We start from the raw sequence: 25,140 nt of genomic DNA, 5'->3' as shown, positions 1-25,140 counted from the left end.
TGGTGTCAGAAGAGGTGAGAGAACAGGTGTTAGTGTTTATGTGAAAGTGAATAATCGTAGAGATGCACATTATTGGATTTTTTGCCGATATTGAATGAGTAGATAAATAACAACTCATTTGGCAGATAACCGATACTAATAATGATATATTCACTTTTTTCCCCCTCCTGAATTAGTGTCATGGTGGAGATGAAGACATCAAATACTGTGCTATTCAGTTTATGGTATACTGATTTATTGTGCAAATTAGGAGAAATACTTACTCCTAGGGTTGATGCTTTGTGCATGTTCAAATTGATATTGGCAAAAAATCAGCATGTTTGCCAAATCTGACTTCATTTTAAAGCCAATTTGTGTTGATACAGATAAAATGCCGATATTATCGTGCACCCCGAAACTATCACCATTTTACAGTCACTGACCTTTTGAGTGTTTTTGCTTTTCCAGAGGAAGAAGAAAGACAAGACAAGACAAGACAAAACAAGACAAGTGTTGAAGAAAGCAGAGGTAAACATCTTATTAGTCGTGTCTCTGTGTCTGACTTTCTGTTCTTGTGCTACTTATTTTAATTTTGATAACCTATGAATCGTCTCTAACATTTGAGTCACTTTGCCAGGGCTTAGATAGTATTTTTGTCAAAGTGTGTGTGATGAAGGGACATCGTCAGCATCCTCAAAGTCCTCAAACTCAGATTCTCTGACTTGCACTCTTTTTTTACAATTTCCTTTTGCGTTCTGTTCAGTATTTCCTCAATTTCTGCCTGTTTGTGTGTACATTTGCGAACCCAACATGTGAATCTTTGCACACATCCATCATTTTGTGTCCACTTACTTCCCACAGATCCTTTAAAAAATGTCTTTATTTTTGTTTTTTGAAAGTCATCGTCTAAAATGAGGGGCCTTAAATTGTCTGGAATCTAAGAAAGGCGGACATTAAATTTAATCTGCGGCAGACTGACTGAGCAAATGTGTGCTTATTTGTTCTTTCTTCTTCTTTCTTCTTCTATTTGGTTTCATTTTATATCTCTCAACAATGGCAGTTTCCGCAGCTTTATTTTCATTTTAAATTGTTAGGAGTCTGCTAAATTAGTGGCTGTACATAATGCCTAACTGCACATTTTAAAGAGTAAGGTTGTTTTTTTTTTAAACCTGGACCCTGTTTTCCCATGTTTTAGTGTCTAAGTTATTTTAAAAAAACACACACAATTTCCGTGACAACAAAAGAGGTCAAACAAAGACACTAAAGGCCGTCTTATCTTTCTTTCAACTCTCAGGGAAAAAGCAGAAACATTTTTTTCTTCTTTGGGGTTAAAGGGTAAGTTCTGCACTTTATATCTGGACCTTTTTTCCCATGTTTTTGTGTCTAAGTGACTAATAGAAACAACAAGTTTTGAAATTGGTCCAGTATTAAGCGAGAGGGCTGCAGCTGGCTGCAGTGGAGCAGGCTGCAGTGTAACTCTTAGCTGCATGTTTGCACTGTTAATTAAGGTTATTAAAGATTTTAAAGTGCTTGATTTTTGCCACTGACAGGTTCAGCTTGTTTTAAGTGTTTGACAACCTTATAGAAAGGACCCCTACACAGACAGACCTCTTTTGTTAAAAAGTAAGATCATTTTTGTTCAACCAGAAAAAGCCTAAAGCCACCAAAGTAAAACTCACCAGACTTCATTCAAATAAACAGTAATTTTATTATGTAAAATACACTTCATTGACAGTTGACAGGAACAAAATAAAACTCGCAAAACTCGCCTTGGCTCGTCTTTCCACTGTTCCAACAATCACCAACTCTGGTTTGGTTGAAATAATCCCCTAATTCACCCAGTTAGATCTGCAATATGCTGACTCTGTACATGCTTAAATTGCTCTTTATTTAAATGGAGTCTGGTGGAATCGACCATGGCAGTATCGGGGCTGTTTCTGGTTAAACATAAAGATCTTATTGTGTAACAAGACGATATATCAATAACAATCTAATCCTGTCAGTGGCAAAAACAAATACTTAGAGCATGTTTGCACCATTGATTTATGTGTACTGAGTGGTTACATTGCAGCCTGTTTTCCCCATTACTGGCTGTTACGCTCTGACTCAATACTGGAGCAATTTCAAAAATTGATGTCACCATTAGTCACTTGAAGACGGAAACATTAGAAAATAGAAGACAGAAAAAATGTGTCTGTTTTATGTTATGACTGGAGAATTGAATGAAAGATAAGAAATCACATTTTTGACAATTCCAAGTGGTATTAAAAAAGTCTTAAAAAGTCTCAAATCTACTTTGCCATAACCACCTGAAACCTGGGAAAACCGGCTTAATGTCTTAAAAAAAACCCCATGGAAATAAGGCAGTGATCATTTTAACAGAGAAATCACCCCATTTTTTCATGGCAAGAAATTGATAAAAAATATAAGAAATTTATTTAAAAATTAGCAACAATTAAACAATTGAAAACATAGTTTTCTGGACATTCCCCCCTACCTTTTTTAAAGATAATTCCCTATATCTACTTATTTCTTTAAATTCAAATGTCAAGTTGCTTATTTCTTTTTCACCATGTTTTTGCAAGAAATCAAACCAATCTTCTCAAGGCTCAAAGGCTGGAATACTTGAATATGTGAAAGGCGCCTGAACGCAGCACAAGAAAATTGATTTCTGTCCAGTTAAGCTGCAGGAACCCTGCGTGCAGATATCCGCACAGAAGCCTTGTACTGTACATAGAGGCCATACTCCCTCACTGGTTTCTCTTGAATACTCAGTGTGACCAACACACAACCCCCATCAACACACACTCACAATCCTCCTCTCCATCCACCACCCACCCGTCTCCCTTGGGACCCCCGCAAAAGTCTGGTGAGGGGTCTCTAGTGCCAGGAAGCAGGAAGTCACAGCTGTGCTCATCCCCCTTTCAGCATGTGTGAGAGCAAGAGTGTGTGTTTTTGTGTCTCTATCTGCATCTGTGTGAAGATCTGGGTCAGTGTGTGTTTTAGTCTTTATATTTCTGTGTTTGTGTCTCAGTCAGTTTATCTGGCCAGCATGACGCTACGTTCTATTCCCACCTCTTTGGTGCAGAAGTTTCCAGAGCCGTTAAATGAGAGAGACAGAGAAAAGCTGGCTTATACAGGCTAATAAACACTCTGTGTGCCTCAGCTGTGTGTCATTGTGGCTAATAGAGTGACTGACTGCACTGGACTGCTCTGGTGGAAACACAATAACACACACACACACACATGCTCACTCAGTCAACTTTCTCCTTTTTTATTGATTCTGTCACCTCCTCTTACTCTTTATATCTTTATTTCTTCACTTTCTCTCTTTATTTTTCCCTTTTTTACTTTTCTGCATTTTAACTGCCACACTAACCTACACTGCCACCTGTAGTGAATTTGAAATACTCGACAAATGTAAACAGACAAACATAATGAATAATCAATGAATAATGAATCTGAAAGACGCAAAGGGTGCCCCGTGTGTCGCTATATATAAAGGTGGACGGCATGACAGTTCCCCCAAAGTAAAGCTTTAAAATCTCGATCGCCTCCTGGTGTCTACAGTATCAGTCATAAACCCCCCACGTCACTGAATGGGAGATGGGCCAAACTAAAGTACGCACCAAATCAAATTTTTAAAGATGGTAATATATTAAGGTAGTTCTCATTACTCTGATGTGTGTTTAAGGGATCATTTTGCTGATAAGTTTGCTTTTATAGAGTTTTTTTAATTCTACAAAAAGGGGTAGTTTCTGCCGTGATTGACAGTTGTGTCAGCCAATCGGTGTGCTTGCGTTCAATGGTGCTGCTTGCGATTGGTCGGACGAGTGTTACAGCGGCTCCAAATTACATCACCATGGTGATGTTTTGGCTTTGCTTAAGCATAGTGGTGGGAAGTGGGGACGCGTCGTTCATTTTAGTGTTGGTAATCGATGACCTGGGATTGGAACAGTTTTAATCTGCATCACCTGAATTAAAAAATGTAGAGGCAAAAGAGAAAAAAAAATTGGAATATGTGACAGTGGCTCTAAACATCCTTATAAAAAGTTAGTAAGATTGAAACCCAATAGGAAAAAAGACACACCTGCTGTATATAAAATAAAAAATCAAACCCCATCAGTTAGGCTCCAAAATCTTGTGGAAAGTCTTCCTCGAATGAAAGAGGCTGTTATAGTGGTGGATTACACTCATGGTTTTGGAGTCAGATGTTGTACAATCACAAATTGATGTAATGTTTAGGTGTCCACATACTTTTGACCGTGTAGTGTATCTAATTTTCTGTTTTGGTCCCCGTCTCCATCTCCCTCACTTCTTTATTCTCTGCTGCTTGTCTTGTTTCTGTCTCTGACTCTTCCTTCCTCGCGAGCCTCTGCTGCTCCTTGTGAAGCCAGCTCTTTGCTGTAAATCTCCGGCCTTTGGTTTAATAGGCGCAGTGTGCCTCTGTAACACCGGCTGCCTTTGTTTTGGTTACAGATAAAATCACTGAAGGAAAACACGGCAGCAGAGAGAGACGGAGAAAGAAGGAGAGGCTATAAGAGACCGAAAAGATGTAGAAAAACAGTGTGGTGAAAGAGTGTGTGTGAATCCCTGTGGTGCAGGAAGAAGCAGACAAATCCAAAGAGCAAGAAGGGCAATTCTCCCCTCCTCTTTTTTTATTTCTTGAACAAGAAGCAAAAAAAAAGGAGAGGAGGGAGAGGAAGTGATAGCTGCTGAAAGAGTGATGATTTGACAGAGCACGTATCCAGAGCAGACTTAACTACTTCCTAACTCTGGAGGACAGATTTCAGCTCTTCCTCCAGACTCTGCCAAACTCTGCATTTGTTTTAATCTGATTTATCGTTTTGCCCTCTCCTCCCTTCATCCCTCCTTTCATTCTCACTCTGTTTGATCTCATCGTGATGTTACCTTACGTGCACGGTGTGGACATGTGGAGTTGATCACAGTGGCTGTTTTTAAAGGGGGGGTTAAAAATGTTGAGTTGACAGGCAAGGCGCTGCACTGACATCGAACCTCACTCCACTGTCAGGACGAGAGAGACACAGGGAGAGAGGGAGAGAGAAGGGGGTGGGGGTGAGAGACACAGAGAGATAGGGAGAGAGGGGGAGGTGAGAGAAAAGGAGGAGGAGAGATGAAGAGGGAAAAAAATGACTTCACGGCCATGACTGGACTGCCCCCTTTTTTCCCCTCAGCCTCTCTCTGTCTCTCAACTTTTTCTCCTCCGTCCTCCTCCTCCGTGTTTTTTTAAATGATTTGGGGAGAAGAGGGGAACAAGCATTCAGTGCTTGGCTGACGGTGGCGGCAGGAGCGGCACATAGAAAAAAGCCAGAGGGGCAGCACAACGGGACTGAGGAGGATTGAAGAGGCTTGGGGTTTTTTGGATCTGGTGCACAGATTAGAAGATTGACTTAGAGACAGAAAAGGCAGGAAAGAGTGAGAAATGACTTATAGATTTATACAGACTCTTAAGAAGCTTTAAACAACATATTTACACAAACAAACTGTAGAAAAAGCCAGATATACAGGTTTATTTTTGTAGAAAAGACAGGAAGGCAGTATCCTGTGAGCAGGCTTAAACATTTTTCCAGACAGGACTGGAGTTTTCTTCCACTGGAGAGAAAGAAGCAGATGGACAGAGACACATTTTGAATGAAAAGACTCCTCATCTTCATTCAGCAATGCTTTTGAGGAACTCTGCACTGAACTCTTTCTATCTGATATGTTCCTGGACGCTGACACAGGCATAGGAGACGTTTAAATTCACTGAATTCCTCTTGAGAAGAGGATCCACGTGTTGTGTGTTTTTTTTTTTCTCCAAAGTTCTTCAGCGCAGGTGCTGACTCTCACTATGTTTTCTCAAAGGTTCTCTTTATGGACTTCTTGCCTTTTGGTCTTGTGCATCCTGGACGTATGGACCACAGCCGGGCAACAAACTCAACCGCAGTCCCGCCGCTTCAGGCAGATGCCACCTTTAACCTCCTCCTCGTCAGCCGGCAACCTGTCAGAGAGCGCAGAGAGCAAAGTGGAGCGCCTCGGCCAGGCATTCAAGCGAAATGTCCGGGAGCTACGAGAGAAAAGCTCCTGCCTGGACCTGGTCTTCCTGGTGGACGAATCCTCCAGCGTAGGGGCCAACAACTTTCTGAGCGAGCTGAGGTTCATACGCAAGATGCTTTCTGACTTTCCCGTTGCACCGGAGAACACGCGGGTGGCGCTGGTCACTTTCTCATCCAAGACCCATGTAGTGACAAGGGTGGACCACATCTCAGCACCTAAGTCCCACCAGCACAAGTGTTCGCTGTTCAACCAGGAGATCCCGGCCATCAACTACAGAGGAGGCGGCACCTACACCAAAGGAGCCTTCCAGCGGGCAGCGGTGAGTCAAAGATAAAGTCAACATTAATGTCAGTGAGGTGTGCATGAGTTGGTTTATTTCGCATCTTAATAATGAAACTGAGCTTGCTTTTCTTAAACTTTTTTTCTATATGTGTGACTGCTCAGTGTCTGTGTGTGTGTGTGTGTGTGTGTGTGTGTGTGTGTGTGTGCGCAGGGAGTAATTGCGGCTTAGTGAGGTTGATGTTGATGAGGCCCTGCGTAGCCTCCCTGTTGCTTCCTCTAAATTACCCCCCAGCAGATAGCAAGGGGAAGCCTCTTGCTGCCTAATTGTTCAGGAGTTTCCAGTGATAAAAATACCATTAAGAGGGAGCACACATACAGATGCATGCACCAACCAACTTGTGCAAACATGAAAATCACCTGCATGCATGTAGCACTGAACAACAATGAGCAAAAGGTTTGGAAAAATTGTACCAACTTTTTCTTAACTTCCTTGTTCCCTGTAGTTTCGGTTGTAAGGCTGAATATGCTGTAGAACCAGGGATTGGGGGGTTATGCGAGGTTACAAAGGGTCAAAATGTTAGCTTGTTTATGGTTTGTTGATTTGAGCTGCCTGACACCCAGCGGCGCTCACACACTTAAACACACACGCACCAAGGACATATGGCACAGTTCATCCGTCAAGTCCAAACAGCCCAGCTGTAAAAGCTGTGTTGGTGGTATAGGGGCTGGTCCTGTATAAACACACACACCTCGGCTCATGCCTCAGATCTGCATTCAGTTAGGAGAGTTTTTTGAAGCACACAGGACAGCATTCAGGTGTTTTTGGGGTCTGAAAACTCACAGAGAAATACTTCTGCAGTCTGCTGATAGTTGTTGCGTCCACACAGATGGAAGCACATCATGGCTCAAAATAGATGTTATGACTGGGTGCGCTGAAGTCAGAAAACCTCTTTGATGGATGTTCAGATAGCGAAGCTTGCTGTGCAGTGATGTTGAATGAAAAGGCTGTTGAAGTGTGACAAATCCATTCAGTGATAAGACAATAAGGCAGATATTGGATCATCACCTGGATGACCTTTTGTGGTGTCTGAGCATCTTTGAAATACGATCTTGACACAGACAAATAATAAAAAGGAGTCTCCAGGGTGGAAGTCTTGTTCTGTCCCATCTTTTCACCAAGACTTCTTCCTATGTGGACCAGTTGGCTCTTTAATACAACACCTGACTTTCTGGCAGAAAGTCTTAAAGGCTCCTCCTCCTTTGTGAGATCAGCGAGGACTTGGGTAAAGACTTTTGCAAGCACTACAGATTTAAAATGATGTGATAGGATTATAATTTACATGTAGATACACATATACAGTATGAATGTTTTATTTTTTTGTGGTTAAAAAAATAGGCATCAAGTAATTATGGACTGGAACTGATAAGATTTCATTGATACCATTAGCATTAAGGATTCTGCTTATTGGTCTGATTCTTTCTCAGTTCCCTTACTGATTCCTGATCAAATTCTTGTAGGTTTTCAGCAACAAGGCAGTTGTTTTATTATTTTTAAGTCTAAAAGCAGTGTAGAAACAGCTGACAAAAGGCGTGCATGTGACACAGATGTTACTATTACATGGGATATTGACCCTCGGACATGCTGCCTGGTTAGGAAGCAGTGGCACTTGTGTTTAGTGTGTTAAATACGTGTCATTCCCGTAATTTAAGCCCATGTTGCATAGAAAGATGTTTCAGCATCATGACATTCTTTTGCGCAACTGGCAAAAAAATGGCAACATTGATCAAAGGAGTTGATTAGCTCGGATGCAAATGATTCTGATGGATTGGACCATTTAGAACCGGTTCTCAAGTGGAACCAGTTCCCCAAAAAAGGTGTTCTAAGAATCATGATCGCTCCAGTTCCTTGCAGTTCAAACACAATAACCTGAGGGGTTCCTAAAACTATGAAAAAGTTCCTCCGATCCAAAAACACTTAATAATATATTCAGAAAATGGCCACCTTAAAACCCATATAACTTTGATGCTGCAGCACCTTTTTTCCATGAATGCACTATAAATATATATAAAAAATCACCTCACACAAAGAGGTAGGTAAGCTGAGTTTTGGCAGGTTAACCTCTTGAATCCATCCCTTTTTTAAAAGCTAATAGTCTTGGACCGTATCCTCCGGCTTAGCGCTGAAAGCTTGGCCCTCAGGACAGGTTTTCAGCTCGCCCTCCTCTTAGTTAAGTGCTGATAAGGAGACCGCTGGCTGCATCCCAGCTGCTAAAGACCACAACAATACCAAGAAAAGGCTTTCTGGGGGGAACTTTAGTGCCTTTATCGCTATTCACAAACACTCTGAATGTTTTGGGTGATTTATCAAGTGATGTAGTAGTCTACATCAGCCAAAGATGGCTGTAGAAGAAAAGTAGGGCGTACCGCTGCTGCTCAGGCTCTTAAGTCGGCTTCCAAACATTGTTTTTGATTCAAAGTCTGATTAATATAAAAGATCAGATTTCATTCTGTTATTCACTTATCATAGCCAACAAACTCTGCTCTATTTCTTTTCAGTATGGCATCCGCATGGTGAAAGTCCGTAGGCTGACTTGAGCGATGTATGAGTAATGGGAGAGCTACGTGCAGCCTACACAGGGCTGAGATTTTTTTTTTGGAAAGATAGATGAGACTACCAGATACAGACCCGAGACACAACCGGTACTCCAGAAAGCACCCAACACCTGACAGATTCAGTCTGACGTTTACTGCATCTTCACATGATCGAGGAAGTGATGTCAAGAAAAACAGGCCTGCGTGTGATTTATCGCCTGATCTCTGCGTTATTTTACCGCCCGTCTGAATCTGACTAGGAAGAGAAAAAAGGGAGCGTTCGTCGTCTCTTTCCATTAGCTGCGTAAAGGATGGGTCTGCTAACACTAATCTACAAAGCGCATATCCGCCCGTCATCGTGTCCCGGCTGAACTGTAGCGCCACTGTCTCAGTGTGTGTCAAATTGGGAACTTTGTGTGTGAGTGCATTTAATTCGTGATTTTGTGTCTGTACACGTGCCTCCATGCGTTTGTGCTCCTGAGGCTTCAAGGGAAAATTCAGCGGTGTGTGTGAACGTGTGCATCTGTGTCAGAAAAGAAAAAGAGACGGCGAAAGTAAGAGAGAGAGGATAATTGATAATTGCAGTATAATAATAATAATGCCATATTTTATTCCCTTGGCTGGTCTTGGCTGTTCTAAGTGCTGTAGAAAGCTGGGATCCATTAAGAGAGACATTTTTCCACCAGCCGTGCATGTAGAGACAGGGCTCTCCTCCAGCACTCTTCGTCTCTGTCTCACTGTGTCTCTCTGTAGTCTCTCTTTTCCCCCAATATATAACACAGTTGGTTAAAAGCATCAATGTATGTAGGTTAAAAAGTAAATTCTGAATCAGAAGTTTCTGATTTTTCTCACTTAGTTTAATCAAATATTGTATTTAGAGTCAGACTCAAGTAAGGCAGTGTTAATATCTGTATAGTGATTAAAACTGAGTAATAAAGGCTGCTTATATAAGTCATTTCGCCCTTCTCAAACTCTCTGTAATGGTGTTATATGCTGCAATGTTTTTTACATCATATCTAAAGGCAAACGTGTTTATAGCTGTTCCAAACACTAAGGCGTGGCAAGAAGCCTACCTGTCTTAAAAAGCAGTGAGATGCAATTAATTGGAGAAATTTGACTTTCTGACAGTTTTTTTTCTTGAAGGCATTCATTTTTTCGCACACAAGTTTACACTTGATATGTAATGAAAGAGGCCGATTGTACTGGCAGCCGACAAGCCAATAGAGTTTAACTTCTGAGGAAGAAAAAATAATGTGAATAACAGAAATTTTGCTACAGTAAATCCTTCAAGTCAACAGGGTGCTCCTGTATGCTTTGTCTTAGTGCCTCTGTACCCCACAACACGTCAGCAGGTTTAAAAGTAGGGCTGGGTGATATGGAGAAAATCAGATATCACTATTTTTGGTGAAATCCTTGATATTGTGATGATATTGTAGGGTTGACTCTATTGGTGCTTTCACAAAATGTTTACACAATGAGATTTGTAATGAATAATCATCAGGTGATTGTTCCTAGACTGGAAAGCAGCAGAGAAACTGTTGGCGAAAGGATAAGGTCCGCGGAAGTAGCAAGTGATGTAAATTCATGTTTTCTTCTTTTCAGTTTTGGTTGTTTAAAATTGTTAGTAAATTTCATTGAGTGGCATTAAAAAATCTTAAAAAGTCTTAAATCTAACATGCCTTAAGGTGTAGGGACCCTGTAAAGGTGTGGATAGAAAGTCAGCGCTCAAAATATATTGAAGTTTGTTACTCAGCCTGTCTCTTCTTTAACATAAATCAGCACATTGTTCTGTGTCTGTGCGTTTGAAATAACGTACATGAGGTCAGATGTCATATACTATGAGTTTATTATGAGCGCAGCACTGACATAATAACTCAAAGTGCCTCATTTCAGGCTCTGTCTCTCCTCAACCTCACATCTGACATGATAACCTGGTAGCTGACATCACTCACCGCGCCATAGTTTCATGACCGTCCTACAAAGAAGCTGATTGATGACTTTCAGTAGATGTTGTTACACCCCTGAGAAATAACCACTGTACTGTACCTGAGACAGAAATAGTTCACATCACCTCCTCCGAACTGAACCTGATTCCTCTTCTCTCTACTTACAGTAATTGCCCTAAAAAAAGTCAATCCATTTTCCTGCTCTTTTTACCTCTCCTTTAATTTATTTTCCATGCGTTCGCCTTTTTACATGACCAAATATCTTCAAGGCAATATGGCTCAAAGCCTTTCATTTTATTCTGTTGGTCGCTAGTAATCTTGTTGATCCAGGAATTACGGCTTTTTCCATTGTTGCTTTTATTATAGCTTGCTTTGGATACGAGTGTCGGCTATAAAAATACTGGGAGAGAAAACTCTGTATCTGCAATAGCCAGTTAAAAATCCCCGCCATCACTTGTTTTATGTCTCATCATCTGTCTCCATCCTGAAGATTCGCCTCTGGGTTGCCGTGTGTTGCCAGATAAAAACCCCTTCTTGCTCTCTGCAGGCGGGCCTGGCTTTGGCAAAGAAAGGCGAGCACTAAACTGAACTTGGCGGCCGCGCTGTGTCAGTCGGCCCTCGCAGTTGCATAAGACACAGACAGATGGGCAGCGTGTGAAGAAGGATGACGAGAGAAAAGGAGTGGGAGAGAAATGGAAGAATGAGAGGAAAAAAAGTAGAAGAAAGAGGGGGAAAAAGCCCTGGATCAAGGAATTGATAGAAAGAATGTGGCTCCTTCTGGTTATTCACAGTAATGTTTTTACCTGACTGCTGGTTGGCCTCTGTCCGAGTCTGGGTCAAATCTGACTTTAGAGCAGTTTAAAGGCGTTTGCCACTTAATAAAAGAAGCTTTCTGTTCAGCCAGCTGGTGAGTTTCTAGGACTTAAATCTGTATAGATTGGACTAGCAGGTCGAACATTTTCCTATGATTCTTTAGCCAGATCAAACTAAAGAAAATGTTGGCATTTTGTATTTCCGCAATCCAAACATATCTTACAGTTGTATGTTTCGTATATGTACATATATCATTCTACAGTGATGTAATATATAAGCTGCTTGTTTTTAGCAACTCCTCGCTGAGTTTCCAGTGGTTTTTTGTGCCACCAAAAGTTGGTGTTTTTTAGCAACCTGCTGCTACGTTTCCAATTATGATATTGCCACCAAATGTTGGTGTTTTTTAGTGAACCTTTGCTTCTTTTCCAGTGGCCTTTGTGCCACCAAATGTGAATTTTACTTTGCATCCCACTGCTGTGTTTCTGGTGGCGATTGTACTACTAAATGTGAATGTTTCTCAGCAAAACTTGACTGTGTTTTTAGCGACATTTGTGCCATCAAATCTGGGTGTTTTCTAGCAACCCATTGCTTTGTATTCAGTTGCTTTAGTGCCACTAGTTGTGGTGTTTCATTTGCAACTTGTAACTGTGTTCCCAGGTGCTTTTGTGCCACAAAATGTGGTTGTCTTTTAGCGACCTGTAGCTGTGTTTCCAGCGTTGATTGTGCCACCAAATGTGGTTGTTGTATTAGCGACCCAATGATATGTTTCCAGCAGCTTTTGTGCCGCCGAGTTGTGGTGTTTTTAGCAACTCAATGCAATATTTCCAGCGGCTTTATGCCACCAAATATTGGTGTTTTTGGTGACTCCAGCAGCTTTTCTGTCACCACTTGTGAGTTTAAGCCCAAACATAATCTTTTTCTAACCAAAGCCAAGTGGTTTTTGTGTCTAATCATAAACACACGTTACCATGTCCTTCTTGAAACGTAAAGACGCAAGTTTCAACATATCCGCTACATATTAACGTACAAATGTAACGAATCCGTTGTTTGCAGTAACATTCATTGCAAACATTAATCCTGGCAATTGGGTTGGATTCCTTCAATGACCCCTAATGTGCCCAACTCAACAGGAAAAGACACGCACATATACACACACACATGCAGCGTTTATGGCCCAGCTGCATGTCTTTACATGGCTGTCATCATATAAATCAGAGAGGTCATGTTCTCGACAGTAAACTGGAGTGCGTGCATGAGAATGTATGTGCTTGCATTTATAGACATTGTACTTTTGTCCTCAACACAGAACTCTGGACGTTTGAATACAACCCAAATCTCACAAATTGATGTTTTTTCCTGCATGATTTATGTCCTGCAAACATCCAGCAAGGATGAACTAAGCCAAACAGATTGAAGCCGGCCCAATCTGAAATCTTTTTGGAGCGGTTTGGTTTTTATTTTGAATTCAAACAGAGTGTCTTGCTGACTTCCAAACCTTGTAAACATGCAATTGAATTCAGATAGACATTGTAGATAAAAAAATAAAGCATAATGTAACTATAAGCTCTAGTTATCACCTCGAATTATTCAAACAGACATTTTGCTGCATAGTTTAGAAAAAGTGTAGCCACTGTGTTTTTCCAGTTAGAAAGCTTGAATCAAAGCCCACATTTGTCCACTAAAATGTAGAAATATTCCAAGTTGATGATTCAGAGAAGGGGAACAGTTGTCAATCACACTTCATACAGCTCTACTTGAGATGATGCCGTTCTTCATTGAGCTTTGCCAGACCACAGCAAGCGAAACAAATAGCGAGCGTTTATGAGGCCCCCCGTCTCATTCCAGTGGGTCAACGCCGTTTCTTCCATTCCTCCCGTTTTCATGCTTTTCCATCATGCTCTCCTCCAGAGCCGCAGACCTCACCAGCAGAGTGTCAGGCAGGGGAACGTCACCCTCGTCAGCCTTGACGCATCACAGCCAAAATATGCAGTATTATTTTACAAAACATCGTCTATTAGATTAAATGAGGCTTGTGTAAGTCGCTTGTATTTGGCCTGTGGAGATGAACTGTAGAGATTTTGTAAATTCTTGGCCCCTCTAAAGTGCACGCACACACATTTACACTTGATGTTAATGTTTGAGAGTCTGAGCTTTTTGCCTGAATTTCTGAATAACCGGTAATGAGATGGAGAGTGCAGCAAATTAAGGCGGGAAATGAACACCATCAATCACCTGAATGCTGGAAAATTCTGTCTACGGCGGGTGATTTTCAGCGAGCTTTTTAATTCTAGAAAATATATTTGCTTACTGGAGCATTTTTTATTCTCTTGGCTGAGTCACAGGGGAAATTTTAAGCAAGCCGATGAACTCTCACCAGGACTCAATTCAAGCAAGAAGAAAGTGGGAAGTGACACCATAGCGATACAGCTGCATACATGTTAGGATTTGAGGACGTTTCTAGGATCCTAGGACATTTTAGGATTTTCGGACATTTCTTGGATTTTTAAGATGTCTTGCTCTCTTTAGGATTTAGGGCGATTCCTGGATTTTAGGACATTTCTAGGATTTTTGTACATTTCTAGGATTGTAGGACATTTCTTTGATTTTAGGAAGGTCCTGGGACTTAAAGACATTTTGAGGATTTTAGGAAATTTATTAAGACTTTATGATATTTCTAGGTTTTTTGGACATTAGGGGCCTGACTAGGACCTCTGTTGCGGGTGTGGGAGATCCTCTGCTGGCTCTTTATTCGATAAACAAGCTCCCTTTTGATGCTGTTTTTGCATCTTATGTATACTAAAAGTACAAAAACACGGCCGTAAAGCGATAACATGGAGAGCTAAGAGAATAAACTTATTTCCTCTTCAAATCTCCCTAAAATAGAAGCAAATATGTATGACTGTTGTAAAGAAGAAAGGGGGAAGATGCGTACAGTTTCACAGAAAGAGCTGTTGCAAACAACTGCCCACTGCAACAAATGAAAGCAAGGTGCACTTCTTTGATCCGGTCCCTACGGCTGGACTCAGCCACGATAAGATGATAAGAAAAGTCTCTGTTTCCTGTCTGTGCAACTGCCACTTTCCGCCATCTCACCCTTAATCATTTCCTCCCCCTCAGTCCGTCTGCTCCTTCCCTCATCTCCTCCTCCTCCTCAGAGTCAGAGGGTCTCCGGCAGGGTTGGATGAGACAGAAGGATGGAGCAGACAGGCCGCTTCACCTACCAGCCAGAAAAGCTCTGATAAGACAGAGGCCAGACAGGAACGTCCACAGACACCAGACGTTAAAATTTTGCAGTCTGCAGTGGGATCTGGGACACTACCATTACTGTTTATAGCACCTCATATATCTGTGAAATGATTAATCACAACAGTAATGTAAGGCTTGAAAGTAACACATATTGCTTTTCTGTCCTAAAACACGATAAGAGGTGGATGGAGCAGCACACCACTCATGATCTCAGTTTTGCTTTTAAAGCTGAAATTTCAGTTTTGCTTATGAAGCTGAAACTTGTTACTTTAAGCAGGTGTAAACTACAGCCCAGATGTCGCATTTTTTTTTGCATGTATTTAAGTCCTGAAGTTAGTCAGCAGAGTATGATAGCATCTCCAAATACAGTACACGCAAAGGGATAAAATTCTTAATCATAAAGTTGCAATCATGAAGATTTCAGTCCTGGTTGATTGGGGGCAGCAAAAGAAACTAAAGCTGTGTTTATAAAGAAGTTAGGCTGTAAAACTCGTGTTATTTGTTGGCGTTGGTTCGTAGAACAGCTGATGTATGGTGTGTGCATGTAAACACAGGATCCAGGGAGCCGTTTCAACAATTTATTGAAGAAATTGTGAATATTACTTTTGTCCTCTGTGGTAGACGCACTTTTCAGGAACAATAGTGATAATATAACAAACACATAACATTTCCTGTGAGTACTTCATAATAAGGAGTCACCTCATTTTGTCACTTAAATGTTTTTTATGGGAGGCTTCAGCAGTAGGAGATCTTAAATTTGATACTTGATACAGCATTTTTTCCATGAATGTCACCCTTGACACCCATTTCCTAATACTGCAACTCTGTAAATATAGCAATGCTTTCATCAGTGGGCCGTAGGCTCAATCACCTTTGTGTTACCTCATCTGGCAATACATGGTGACTCACAGCAGACCTTTATTTTGAGGAAAATCTTTGGGATTATTACTTAAAGCTTTAAACCTTATAGTAAGTTTAGTATGGTATGAGCGAGTTTTTCCTTCTCCAGCTGTTTGATTTGAATAACTTTAGGAGCCTAAAGGGATAAATCAATGCAGTGTTTCACAAAAAAAAGCAATCATCAGAGAAAAGTCTTAAAGTCAATTATTTTGTGTAGCTGAATACGTTTCTTTCCTATCTGTAAATCATCATGCGATCCTTCAGATCTACCTCGTGACTCATTTGAGGAATCCTGACCCCCAGGTCGGAAACCACTGAGCTAGATCAAAACCGTCAAAAATAGAGATTTCCAGTTGTTTCTCTTTCTTTCTGGCTCACAAAACCAAAATTTGGTTCTTGTATTTCTGTTTTTCCTCAAACTGTTCCTTTAATGTTTAGTTTTAGTATGACTGAATGTCCAAAGGATTCGACTTCATTACAGAGTTTATTGGTTTTGGAAAGTAGGTGCTACCTGAGAGCAGTCATATAAATGATGATATATTTCAAATGTGATTTTATTGTAAGCAGATATCTTAATATAATTCTTTAATACCATAATGTGCTTGACTTTCGTGGCCTAAAATCCTATTGTAATAGGAGCAACTTTACTTTTGAAATACATCAAGTCCTGTTCTCCTTACACACTCTTCACTGGGTGCTCACCTGGCACGTAAACTCAGGGTGTAGTTGGAAAGTTATTCAGACACTGTCACGGTGATCGAGACCATAGACTCAACATCATTGTATGTGCTTAAGTGTGTGTGTGTGTGTGTGTGTGTGTGTGTGTGTGTGTGTCTGTTTTGGGTTTAGAAGGAAGAAATGCTTTAGTCTCCTGTTCTGGGCCTCTTCATACTGAATCATTCTGACAGAAATATTCTCCGTTCTCTTCTTTCATAACTTTGTCCATCAACCTCAAATATGCTTCATGGAGGCACATTTTTTCTCACAAAATGCTTTGACAGAGCTGGTTATTTTTCCGTTTTGTCATCGTTAATACTTCTGTTGGGATGAGAAGAAACAGTTGGATTTTTTTTCATATTAACTACTCATGCTAAAACATTTTGATTAAATCATTTTTAAGTCATTTTAATATGAAGATGTGCTGCTTTTTTTGGTCTTTTATGATAGTGAATGAAATATCTTTAGCTTAATCAAACAAGCTTTTAAAAAACATTGTATTCTACTACTTGTTGTTGTCCCAGTCATCTAGGTCATGGTAATTGTAGGTGCTATATCGTAGGCAACTGGATTTGCATGACGTTTTGTCTCTCATCTAAGCGGCTTCTGTATTGATACAATACCGTACGCAAAATATTGCGTCTCTATGCAGTATTAATTTTTGGTCCCCCACCCTGATAACACAGGTGGCTTTCCATCTTAACACATGAAATAAAACAAGATTTTCCACCATTGGTCCTGCTGATGGAGGTGGGCCTGAGCTTGGAGCTCTGCAGCAGGACCCTGTTGGAGAAACAGAGACTAAAAGTGACTAAATACTGGACTTAACACTTTCTAGTTCACCGGAAACAAGACTCTAAATGAATGATAATGTTGCACTGCTGGATCTTGTAATTCAATCAGTTATTGCTGGTTTAAAGATAATTGTTTGCATAACTAACTATCCATGACTTCAACATGCGTACAGCCTGCCCTGTAAAGTGCTTAAGCTGCACTCTATCTCACTGTGTCTAATTGTAGAGACAATATTTGTCTTTATTACTTAACGTCGGCCTGTGCACTCCTGTTCCTTCTCTCGTCACACTCGGCTCACCCCTGCCCTCCTCTCTGAAATGGATACCGAATATTTTCCAGAAACGGGGGCCTACTTTCCGACCTCTGAACGTCTAGAAGGACCCCGAGGCCTCCTCATTCACCATTATCTCACACAAACACAGACACACAGCGTGACGTGCGAGCTGGCCTGATGTTCTTGACCTCAGATGAAAAGCAGCACATCAAATTTAAATCAATAATCAAAGCAAGAATAGACCAGTTTTTCATTTTTTAACCCTGTGAAACCTGAGCAAATTGGTTTGATATCTTTCAAACACATGGTAAGAAGGAAATGAGAAACTAAACAAGACGTTGCCCAAAAATTAGCAAAAAATTAATTGAAAAATAAGCAAAAAAAGGAGAAGAAAATGAAAGTTAAAAATACAAGTAATCCAAAAAAATGTTTTTACTGTAATATGATTTTAAATATTTAATTAAAATAATTTAAAATTAGGTTTTCTGGACATTTTTTTTTCTAATTCTTTTAAAATTCGCTCTTTAAAAACTTTTTTTTCAGGCCATTTTCTTGCCACCTTTTACTATTTTCTTGCAATTTGTCAGATTTTTTTTTTTTTTTTTTTGCCAAGCTGCTCATTGCATTCATTTCCCCCATGTTTTCAAAAGATATCAAACCAATTTGCTCAAGTTTCAGTATTCAATTTCTTGTGAAAGCTTCTTGAACGCAGCACAAGAAAATTAATGTAAATCTAGGTTTAAATTTTAGAATTATTGCATGTCTGAAGAAGTGGTCAACAGATGTGTTTGAACTGATACCTCTGTTCTCTAGCAGCTGTCACCATGTATTGATAACTCGGGACCCTTTGAGTTCCCTGACTATCAGATATCTGTGAAAAGGTGTTAACAGACAGCCGGGTAGGGCAGAGATATGCACGCCTAAAGGTCAGCAGCGGTTAAAGGCAGTGGGTGCATCTGCAGCTCGTGCTAGTGCAGAAAGAGGCTGAATTTGGCCAAATATGTGCAAACTGTCAGGAAACTGGATGCTCACAAAGATCCCTTTGAAGTAGTCCCAGCTGCTAGGAATGCTGCAGTGTCTTATCTTTCTAGTTAGACACACTATTATGGAAGTATTCAAAAAGTTGTTGAAAATGTAGATTATCTTGTCTGAGAATGAGCCAGTTTGTCCACCAAGAGCTGAAGCCAAGCAACACTCTTTAAAGACGCACCACAGTTTGTTTTAATCGTTTTGTTCTGAGCCATTTTGTAATAGATTTTCCGAACCCTGGATATCTCATTTGGAACCAAACCCTTCAATTTGACAGAGTGAGACTTTTTCGAAGCCCAATCCAAGGTCACTAGTTTCCTCCAACAACCCTCCAAGCATCCTGGTCCCATCTGTATTCCCTTCAGCAGACTTGGCAGTGTTAAGACCAGACTATATCCTTCCTCATCTTCTTTAGATCTTTCTTTTGGAGATCAGCAGTCTTACCTCTCCAGGATCCACTATGAGTCCAACACAAATTTAGGAAAACCCGAGTTCAGATTTCACATCCATCTCGTTGCCAAGAAAAGTCCTGGTGTCGATCCATTAGGGGTAACGAAAGCAAGCTGATACGATTAAGTTTCACACAAAACCATGCAGTTTGGAGAAGTTCAGTGAACCCTTAGGGGCTGTTTGGTGCATTTTATGCTCTTTTCATTTATCATTTTTGATAATTTTGGCTGTTTATTTGAATGGCACACATTTTCGCAAGATTGTGTACTTTTGTTTATTCTTGGAATTTCCAGCTCAGCTCCTACAATAAGTCTAACATGTTAAATGCAAAAAAAGTGCCATTGAAACCCATTCAAACTGGAATTTTTGATCCCACAGCCATCAAAGCATAAAAACATGCAGTGTATTATTTCTGGGTGTCATTCTGGGGTTTTGTCTTAGAATTTGCCATTTTTACTATTTTCCACCTGATGATGTCATTTTTACCATATATGGCATGTGGAGAAAATACATGCTATTTCCACTAGGAGCACTTTCACAATAGCTGTTGCTGCAAAACACTGACATATCCCAGGCTGTGATAATCACAGAAAATCTACTTTGCATGTAGTGTATTGAAAATAATTAACTTTTTTCATCTCAACATAGTGGCATCTTGACAAAAAACTGGCATTCAGGGGGTTAAAATTCTGAAAATAAATGAATAGTTGATATTTATAATTAGGATTAATGTTGGTTAAAAAATAAACTCAATAAAAGTAGAAAATAACATTCAACTATAGCATTTTTTACAGCCTGATTTTAAAAAGTACATTTTGTGTGCAGAGCAACATGAGTTTGTGTAATATGATAGTGGACCCTTAGTACATAGTGTGCACGTGTCATCTGGAAAAACTCCAAAAAACACTTATAAATTATTTTCTGAGAGTGTCAGAGATAAGGGATATGAGAAGACAGGAGAGCCCGTCTACAAATCAATCAATGTCAGGTTTAGAGATGCGGCTCACGTAGGTGATCCCAAAAGGACACTGGTATTTTTAGTTTAGTTCTTTATTGCGGTCACAAAATTGCAATGTGAAACCAAAACTAACAGGATTAAATATAGACAGTTTAACAAAAATGCAAAAAGTAAGACTTTGTTGGAAGATTTGGACAGCTTGAAAAGTTTTACTGTCTGTCTGCTGTCAGATCAGTTTTTGGTCAGTTATTCCAGACACTGCTGAAAGGCTGTAAATCAGTGCAGCTAATAAAGTGTTTGGCCTCTACAAAAGCTGCTGAGTTTGTAGCCGCCGTCTTTTTGACTGCTGTTGATTCACACAGTCTGCTCGTCACTGTCTCAGTTTTCCTCAGCTCCAGGTGATGTGTCCATCTGTCTCTTTCGTGTCTTTCTGTTTGCAGTTTGTCTCTGCTTCTCCGTCTGCATCATGCCTACTTTTCCTGCCTCGAGGGTATGCTCTCGCATTTTTTGAGCAGACGTCAGTGTATACAGTATGTGCTGGTTTGGATGTGGTGGAGAGTGTCCCACTTGGCCTTGGGCTAAAGCTGCTGTGGTCAAATAACTGGGCTCTGCTCTGGCCAAAACCAGCGACTCCAGTTAGAGAAAGAATTGGAGGATAAGAATAAGGTGATTGAGGCCAATGGAAACAACAGAGTGTGTGAGTGTGAGTGTTTAATGTGAGCTTAAGCAAGTTTATGTAAATTTATTTATGGAATGATCCTACTTTGTTTCTCTCGCTATGTGAAGTCAGGCTGTGTCCAAGTGCTTATCCAATACCAATTTCATTCCTGTATTCCCCACAATCTTGCACACGGTACTGCACCATGAAGCTTTAAATTCACATCACTTCTCAACTATAATGCAGAAGTTTGGACACCAGAATTGCTTTTTGGCTTTTGACTAATTTAACTTGAACAATTTTTGAAAGTCTCTAAAGGTGCATCATTTCATAACAGTAACTAAGAAACTGTATTTAATGTGGATCAGTCACAAGTGGCTGTTTTACTACCAATCATTTATATTAAGCAAGGCAAGGCACATGTATTTATACAGCACATTTCATACTCAAAGGCAACCCAAAGTGATTACAGATTAATCAAGTCAAAGTTCATTGTAGCCCAATCACAAAACGTGCCCAGTAACAGCAGTTTCATATTGATCTATGAAGTCCAATATTATAAATCATACTTAGACCCAGAGGGCTTTACAACATACAACATCTCTCTGTCCTCAGACCCCAACAACAGATAAGGGGAAAAAAATCCCTAAAAAGACCCTTAATGGGGGCAAAATCAGACTCAGAATCAGACGCATTAGTATTTTTGAGATGTGTGTGTGATGGCCCTCCTGTTCCCACGGGTCCTTCAGATCTTAAAAGATTTGTTTGTAAATTTGAGGACTAAAACTACTATTTTTGACAGTTTTTGTAAATGGACAAATAGCTGTGTTCATTGAAAGAGCTTGAATGTATATATTTTGTGCAGCAACAGAACCATTGTTTCACACACCACCTACCTTGAAAATGTCACAGTCACATGTGTGCATGAGTGATTGGAGTGAATGCTGTGTTGGTTTTTGAATTTGAGAGAAATGGGCTGAAAAGTCCTTGAATTTGCCCTGATGATGACTCTATATTACAAAACAAGTGTGCTTTGGTATTTTTGGTTAGGACTTATTGACAGAAGAAATAACAAGTCTAACTTCTCCCTCCTTTTTTGGTAATTTGTTATCCTTGGATCCAAAGAGCACCTTATGTGAAGTGACACTCCTCAGTCAGACTTTTTTAGATGTTTTCCTTGAATTTGAAGTTAAAGAAGGTTTGGAAAACCTGCTGGTTACAGTTTATTTTTGACTGGGAGGACCTCCAAATGTGCTGAAGTTCAAAGCCCCTCCTTCATTTCTCTCTCTGGGGTTGTGGCTGTCCGTAACATATTTCCGTGTCTTCACTGTATTTAATGGGATTTTTATGCTTTGAATGAATGTGAGAGAAGAAGAGGAAACAGTGAATGTTGAATGTTTCTTTTCGTGACCAGTTTTTGTTCTCCAGTGTCCCCCTGGTACATGCATCAGGAGTCAGATACTTACCAAAGGGGAAACTACCACCCACCGTTTTGTCTTTCAACATAGGTCCAAAAGAAAGCACTCTCTTTCTTTTCACTCTCACAAGTCACAATTATCGTCTGCACCTTTTTTCACTCCATTTAGAAAAACGGGGACTTGGAAGGAGCTCAGCACAGGAGAGGGCAATCTTTACACTTCCCGGCTCTGTAAAACATAGATGTCAGTAAAGTCCCCTCGACGGACACTAATGTAATTTCAAACCTTTCCACATTGGCCCTATACACATCCGTCACGGTGTCATTTTTTTGCGCTTTACCCCTGCAGTTAATTGTTCCCCTGAGATGAAGTTTTTAGTATAATGACTGTTGAGAGGAGGAGTGTAATTCCTGTCATAAAAATCAGATCTGCAAGGTGGGGAGTCTGCAGGAGCTGCCGCTGACTTAATGGTACAGATTTCACCACGTCACTCACTCGCTTATGCATGCATCCATCCCAGTGTGCACAAACAGTGCAATTTTACTCAATAGATAAACTTAAATGTGATTAACTTTTAAAATGTGATGTGTGTTTGATTTTTATGTTTTTTTTGTCCCGTCAATGTCACTTTCAGAAGCTGCAGTGACACTTTGCATACTGTGCTTGACCCTTTGAAACCTGGATCCACATCACTTTCCTTGTGCTGCGGTCAGATGTCATGACAAGTGTTTAAACCTTTGAAATCTGAGCAAAAAGGTTTTAAAAAAACACGGGAAAAAAGGGAAATGAGCAGCTTTGTAAGAACTGTTTTGCAAATTGCAAGAAAATAGTAGCTTTTGAAAATTATTTTTTTTAAAGGATACAGAAATATGTCCAAAAAGTATATTTAAAATGATCATAATTATGTATTTAATATTATTTTCCAGAATTGTTATTTAAAAAAAGTGTTCCCTCTAATCCTGATGTTATTTTGTGTTACTTTCCTTTTTTTTCTGGCACTTTTTTTGCAAATTTTTGAGACATTAATTCTTGAGTTGTTTATCACTTTTTTTCTCATGTTTCTGGAAGAAATCAAGCCAATTTCTTCAGGTTTCAAAGGGTTAAATGTTGGAAATGCATCAAATTTGCATTTTATTTTATGCAATCATGCCAAAACATGCTCAAAATCAGCTTCATTGTTTGTATCTAGCTTGATCAGCCAGATGCACAAACCTACACACACATATGTGAAGTGTGCAGGAAAGTGTGTTCACAAACATATTATGCTTATGAACACACTTTCCTACACACATCAGGCTCCCTTTGAACCTCACACTGTTCTTTCCACTGAGCGGGCATTCACACATGAACACGCACACACCTATACACGGATTCCCTCTCACTTAAAATGCTGCTCGGAGATTGATGGGTGCTGCTGACACCAGCCGTATGGAGCTCCATGTGTGTGTGAAAGTGATAAATGAAAGGCGAGGGGGTGGGGTGTCGAGGTGGAGAGGTACAGAGCGAAATTCAGAAGGGAGTGGTGAGGAGGCTTTGAAGAACAATACTCTGTGTGAAGGGTCAAAGGTCAGGGAGGCGTCAGCAGTGACAGGAACCGAATGTCAGCAGCTTTAGGAGCCTGCATTTAAATTCCATATTAACTATGAATATCATTAGAAAACAGTGGTTTCTTGATCTCACTGGAAAAAGTGTGTTTCCAGAAGGCCACCGAGCTGTGGAAACCATGATTCTTCAAAAGTAGGCAGTCTGGCACATCATTTTTGGCTGAAACTTTTTCTGTGTATCGAGTAGAACCTGACTGATACTGGATAAGTAAGGCTGATTCAGATGTTAATTTTTGAGAGTTGACGTGATCATCCTTAGTCGTTAGAGTTGCCCAGTTGTTATGGAGTTTGATATTTTCATTTTTCTGATCACTTGAACAGTAGTTGACAAAATAATCCCACATTTAGTAGCAGCTCTAGAGCTTTTGAATGTGTCACTATTAACCCCCTTTGTTAAAGATTTGACATATAATACTGAATGACAAACATGCGTCTTCAATCAAAGAATTATCTGTGTTCGAGTGAACTTTTAATCTTGTCACAAATGCTTCTACGAGCTCACAAAACAGGACTAAGACCACAGCTTTGTCATTTAAGACACAAATCACACAAAATCTTTAAGCATTAGGATTTACTTTGGCATTTTAAGATTAGGATTTACCAAAAAGCGTCATACATTGGCACCTGAAGAAACCAAAACTATTTCAAAGAGCCAGTAGTGGCACACTAAATAACATGTTTTTTATGGGCTAAGGCGTGTAGGTCTATTAGTAAACCGCTTGCTATGTTGAGGTTAGCATTTGAGAGTGCCAGATTTCACTGGGTTGTTTTCTTTGGTGAGTGAGTGTGTACGTGTTTGTCCAACCGTCTGTGCATCTTTGTTTGTTTGAATGACTATAAGTAGGTAATTGGTACATGGACATGAACCCACAAATGTGTCTACATCCTGTTGTCTTTGTTTGTGTGTTTTTTATTTAATTTCTTTCACATTTGTCAGCTCTGATATGCAAGAGTTTAATTTGTGGATCTATTAGTTGTTTTCTATTTGTTTTCAGCCTCAGGAGTTACCCCAAAATAGAAGCAAAATATGCACTGGTCTTGACTTTAATCACTTCATTTTTGAAATACAGTGTGACACGTCCTCCAGGACCTGATATGGATCACCCAACTGAGGAGAACACAAAGTATACTGATATAATGTGTTTCAGTTCAGGGCATCCAAACCAGCCCAATCACCAGAATAAATGATCGCATTGCACATTTCAAGAAACCGTGGAGGTAAATATTGTGAAACTTTACATTTCAATAACGCAGTCAACATGTGGTTAGGTTATAGGCACAAAAGCCACCTTAGTTATGGTTATTAAAAGATGGTGTTGTGGCTTAAAATACCCAGTTTTCGTGGTACAATACCTGCTGGAAACGCAGCCATGTCTCAGTAAATAAACAGCCACTTTTCATGGCACTGTTCAGGTAGGAAAT

At 40.1% G+C, this 25,140-nt stretch overlaps 1 protein-coding gene across 3 annotated transcripts in view; it reads left to right on the top strand.

Moving 5' to 3' along the window:
• The first annotated feature begins 478 nt into the window (after positions 1 to 478).
• The window catches only part of svep1 (sushi, von Willebrand factor type A, EGF and pentraxin domain containing 1), a 118,082-nt gene continuing 93,420 nt past the window's right edge, over positions 479 to 25,140 (top strand). The window contains exons 1-2 of one of the 3 annotated variants that reach the window (XM_088073940.1): positions 479 to 507; positions 5,845 to 6,355. In XM_088073940.1, coding sequence (XP_087930066.1) covers positions 5,945 to 6,355 — 411 coding nt within the window. In that variant the 5' untranslated portion in view covers positions 479 to 507; positions 5,845 to 5,944. Of the gene's footprint in view, positions 508 to 5,152; positions 6,356 to 25,140 lie in introns of those variants that run through there. The other 2 variants (XM_042511964.2, XM_042511963.2) reach the window with 2 other exon arrangements.

The sequence above is a fragment of the Plectropomus leopardus genome, chromosome 23 (genome assembly GCF_026936395.1).
Source record: "Plectropomus leopardus strain MGB_pleo_1.0 chromosome 23, ASM2693639v1, whole genome shotgun sequence".
NCBI lineage: Eukaryota > Metazoa > Chordata > Actinopteri > Perciformes > Serranidae > Plectropomus > Plectropomus leopardus.
Note: the sequence above shows the minus strand (reverse complement) of the source record. Positions and strands in the feature narration are given on the sequence as shown.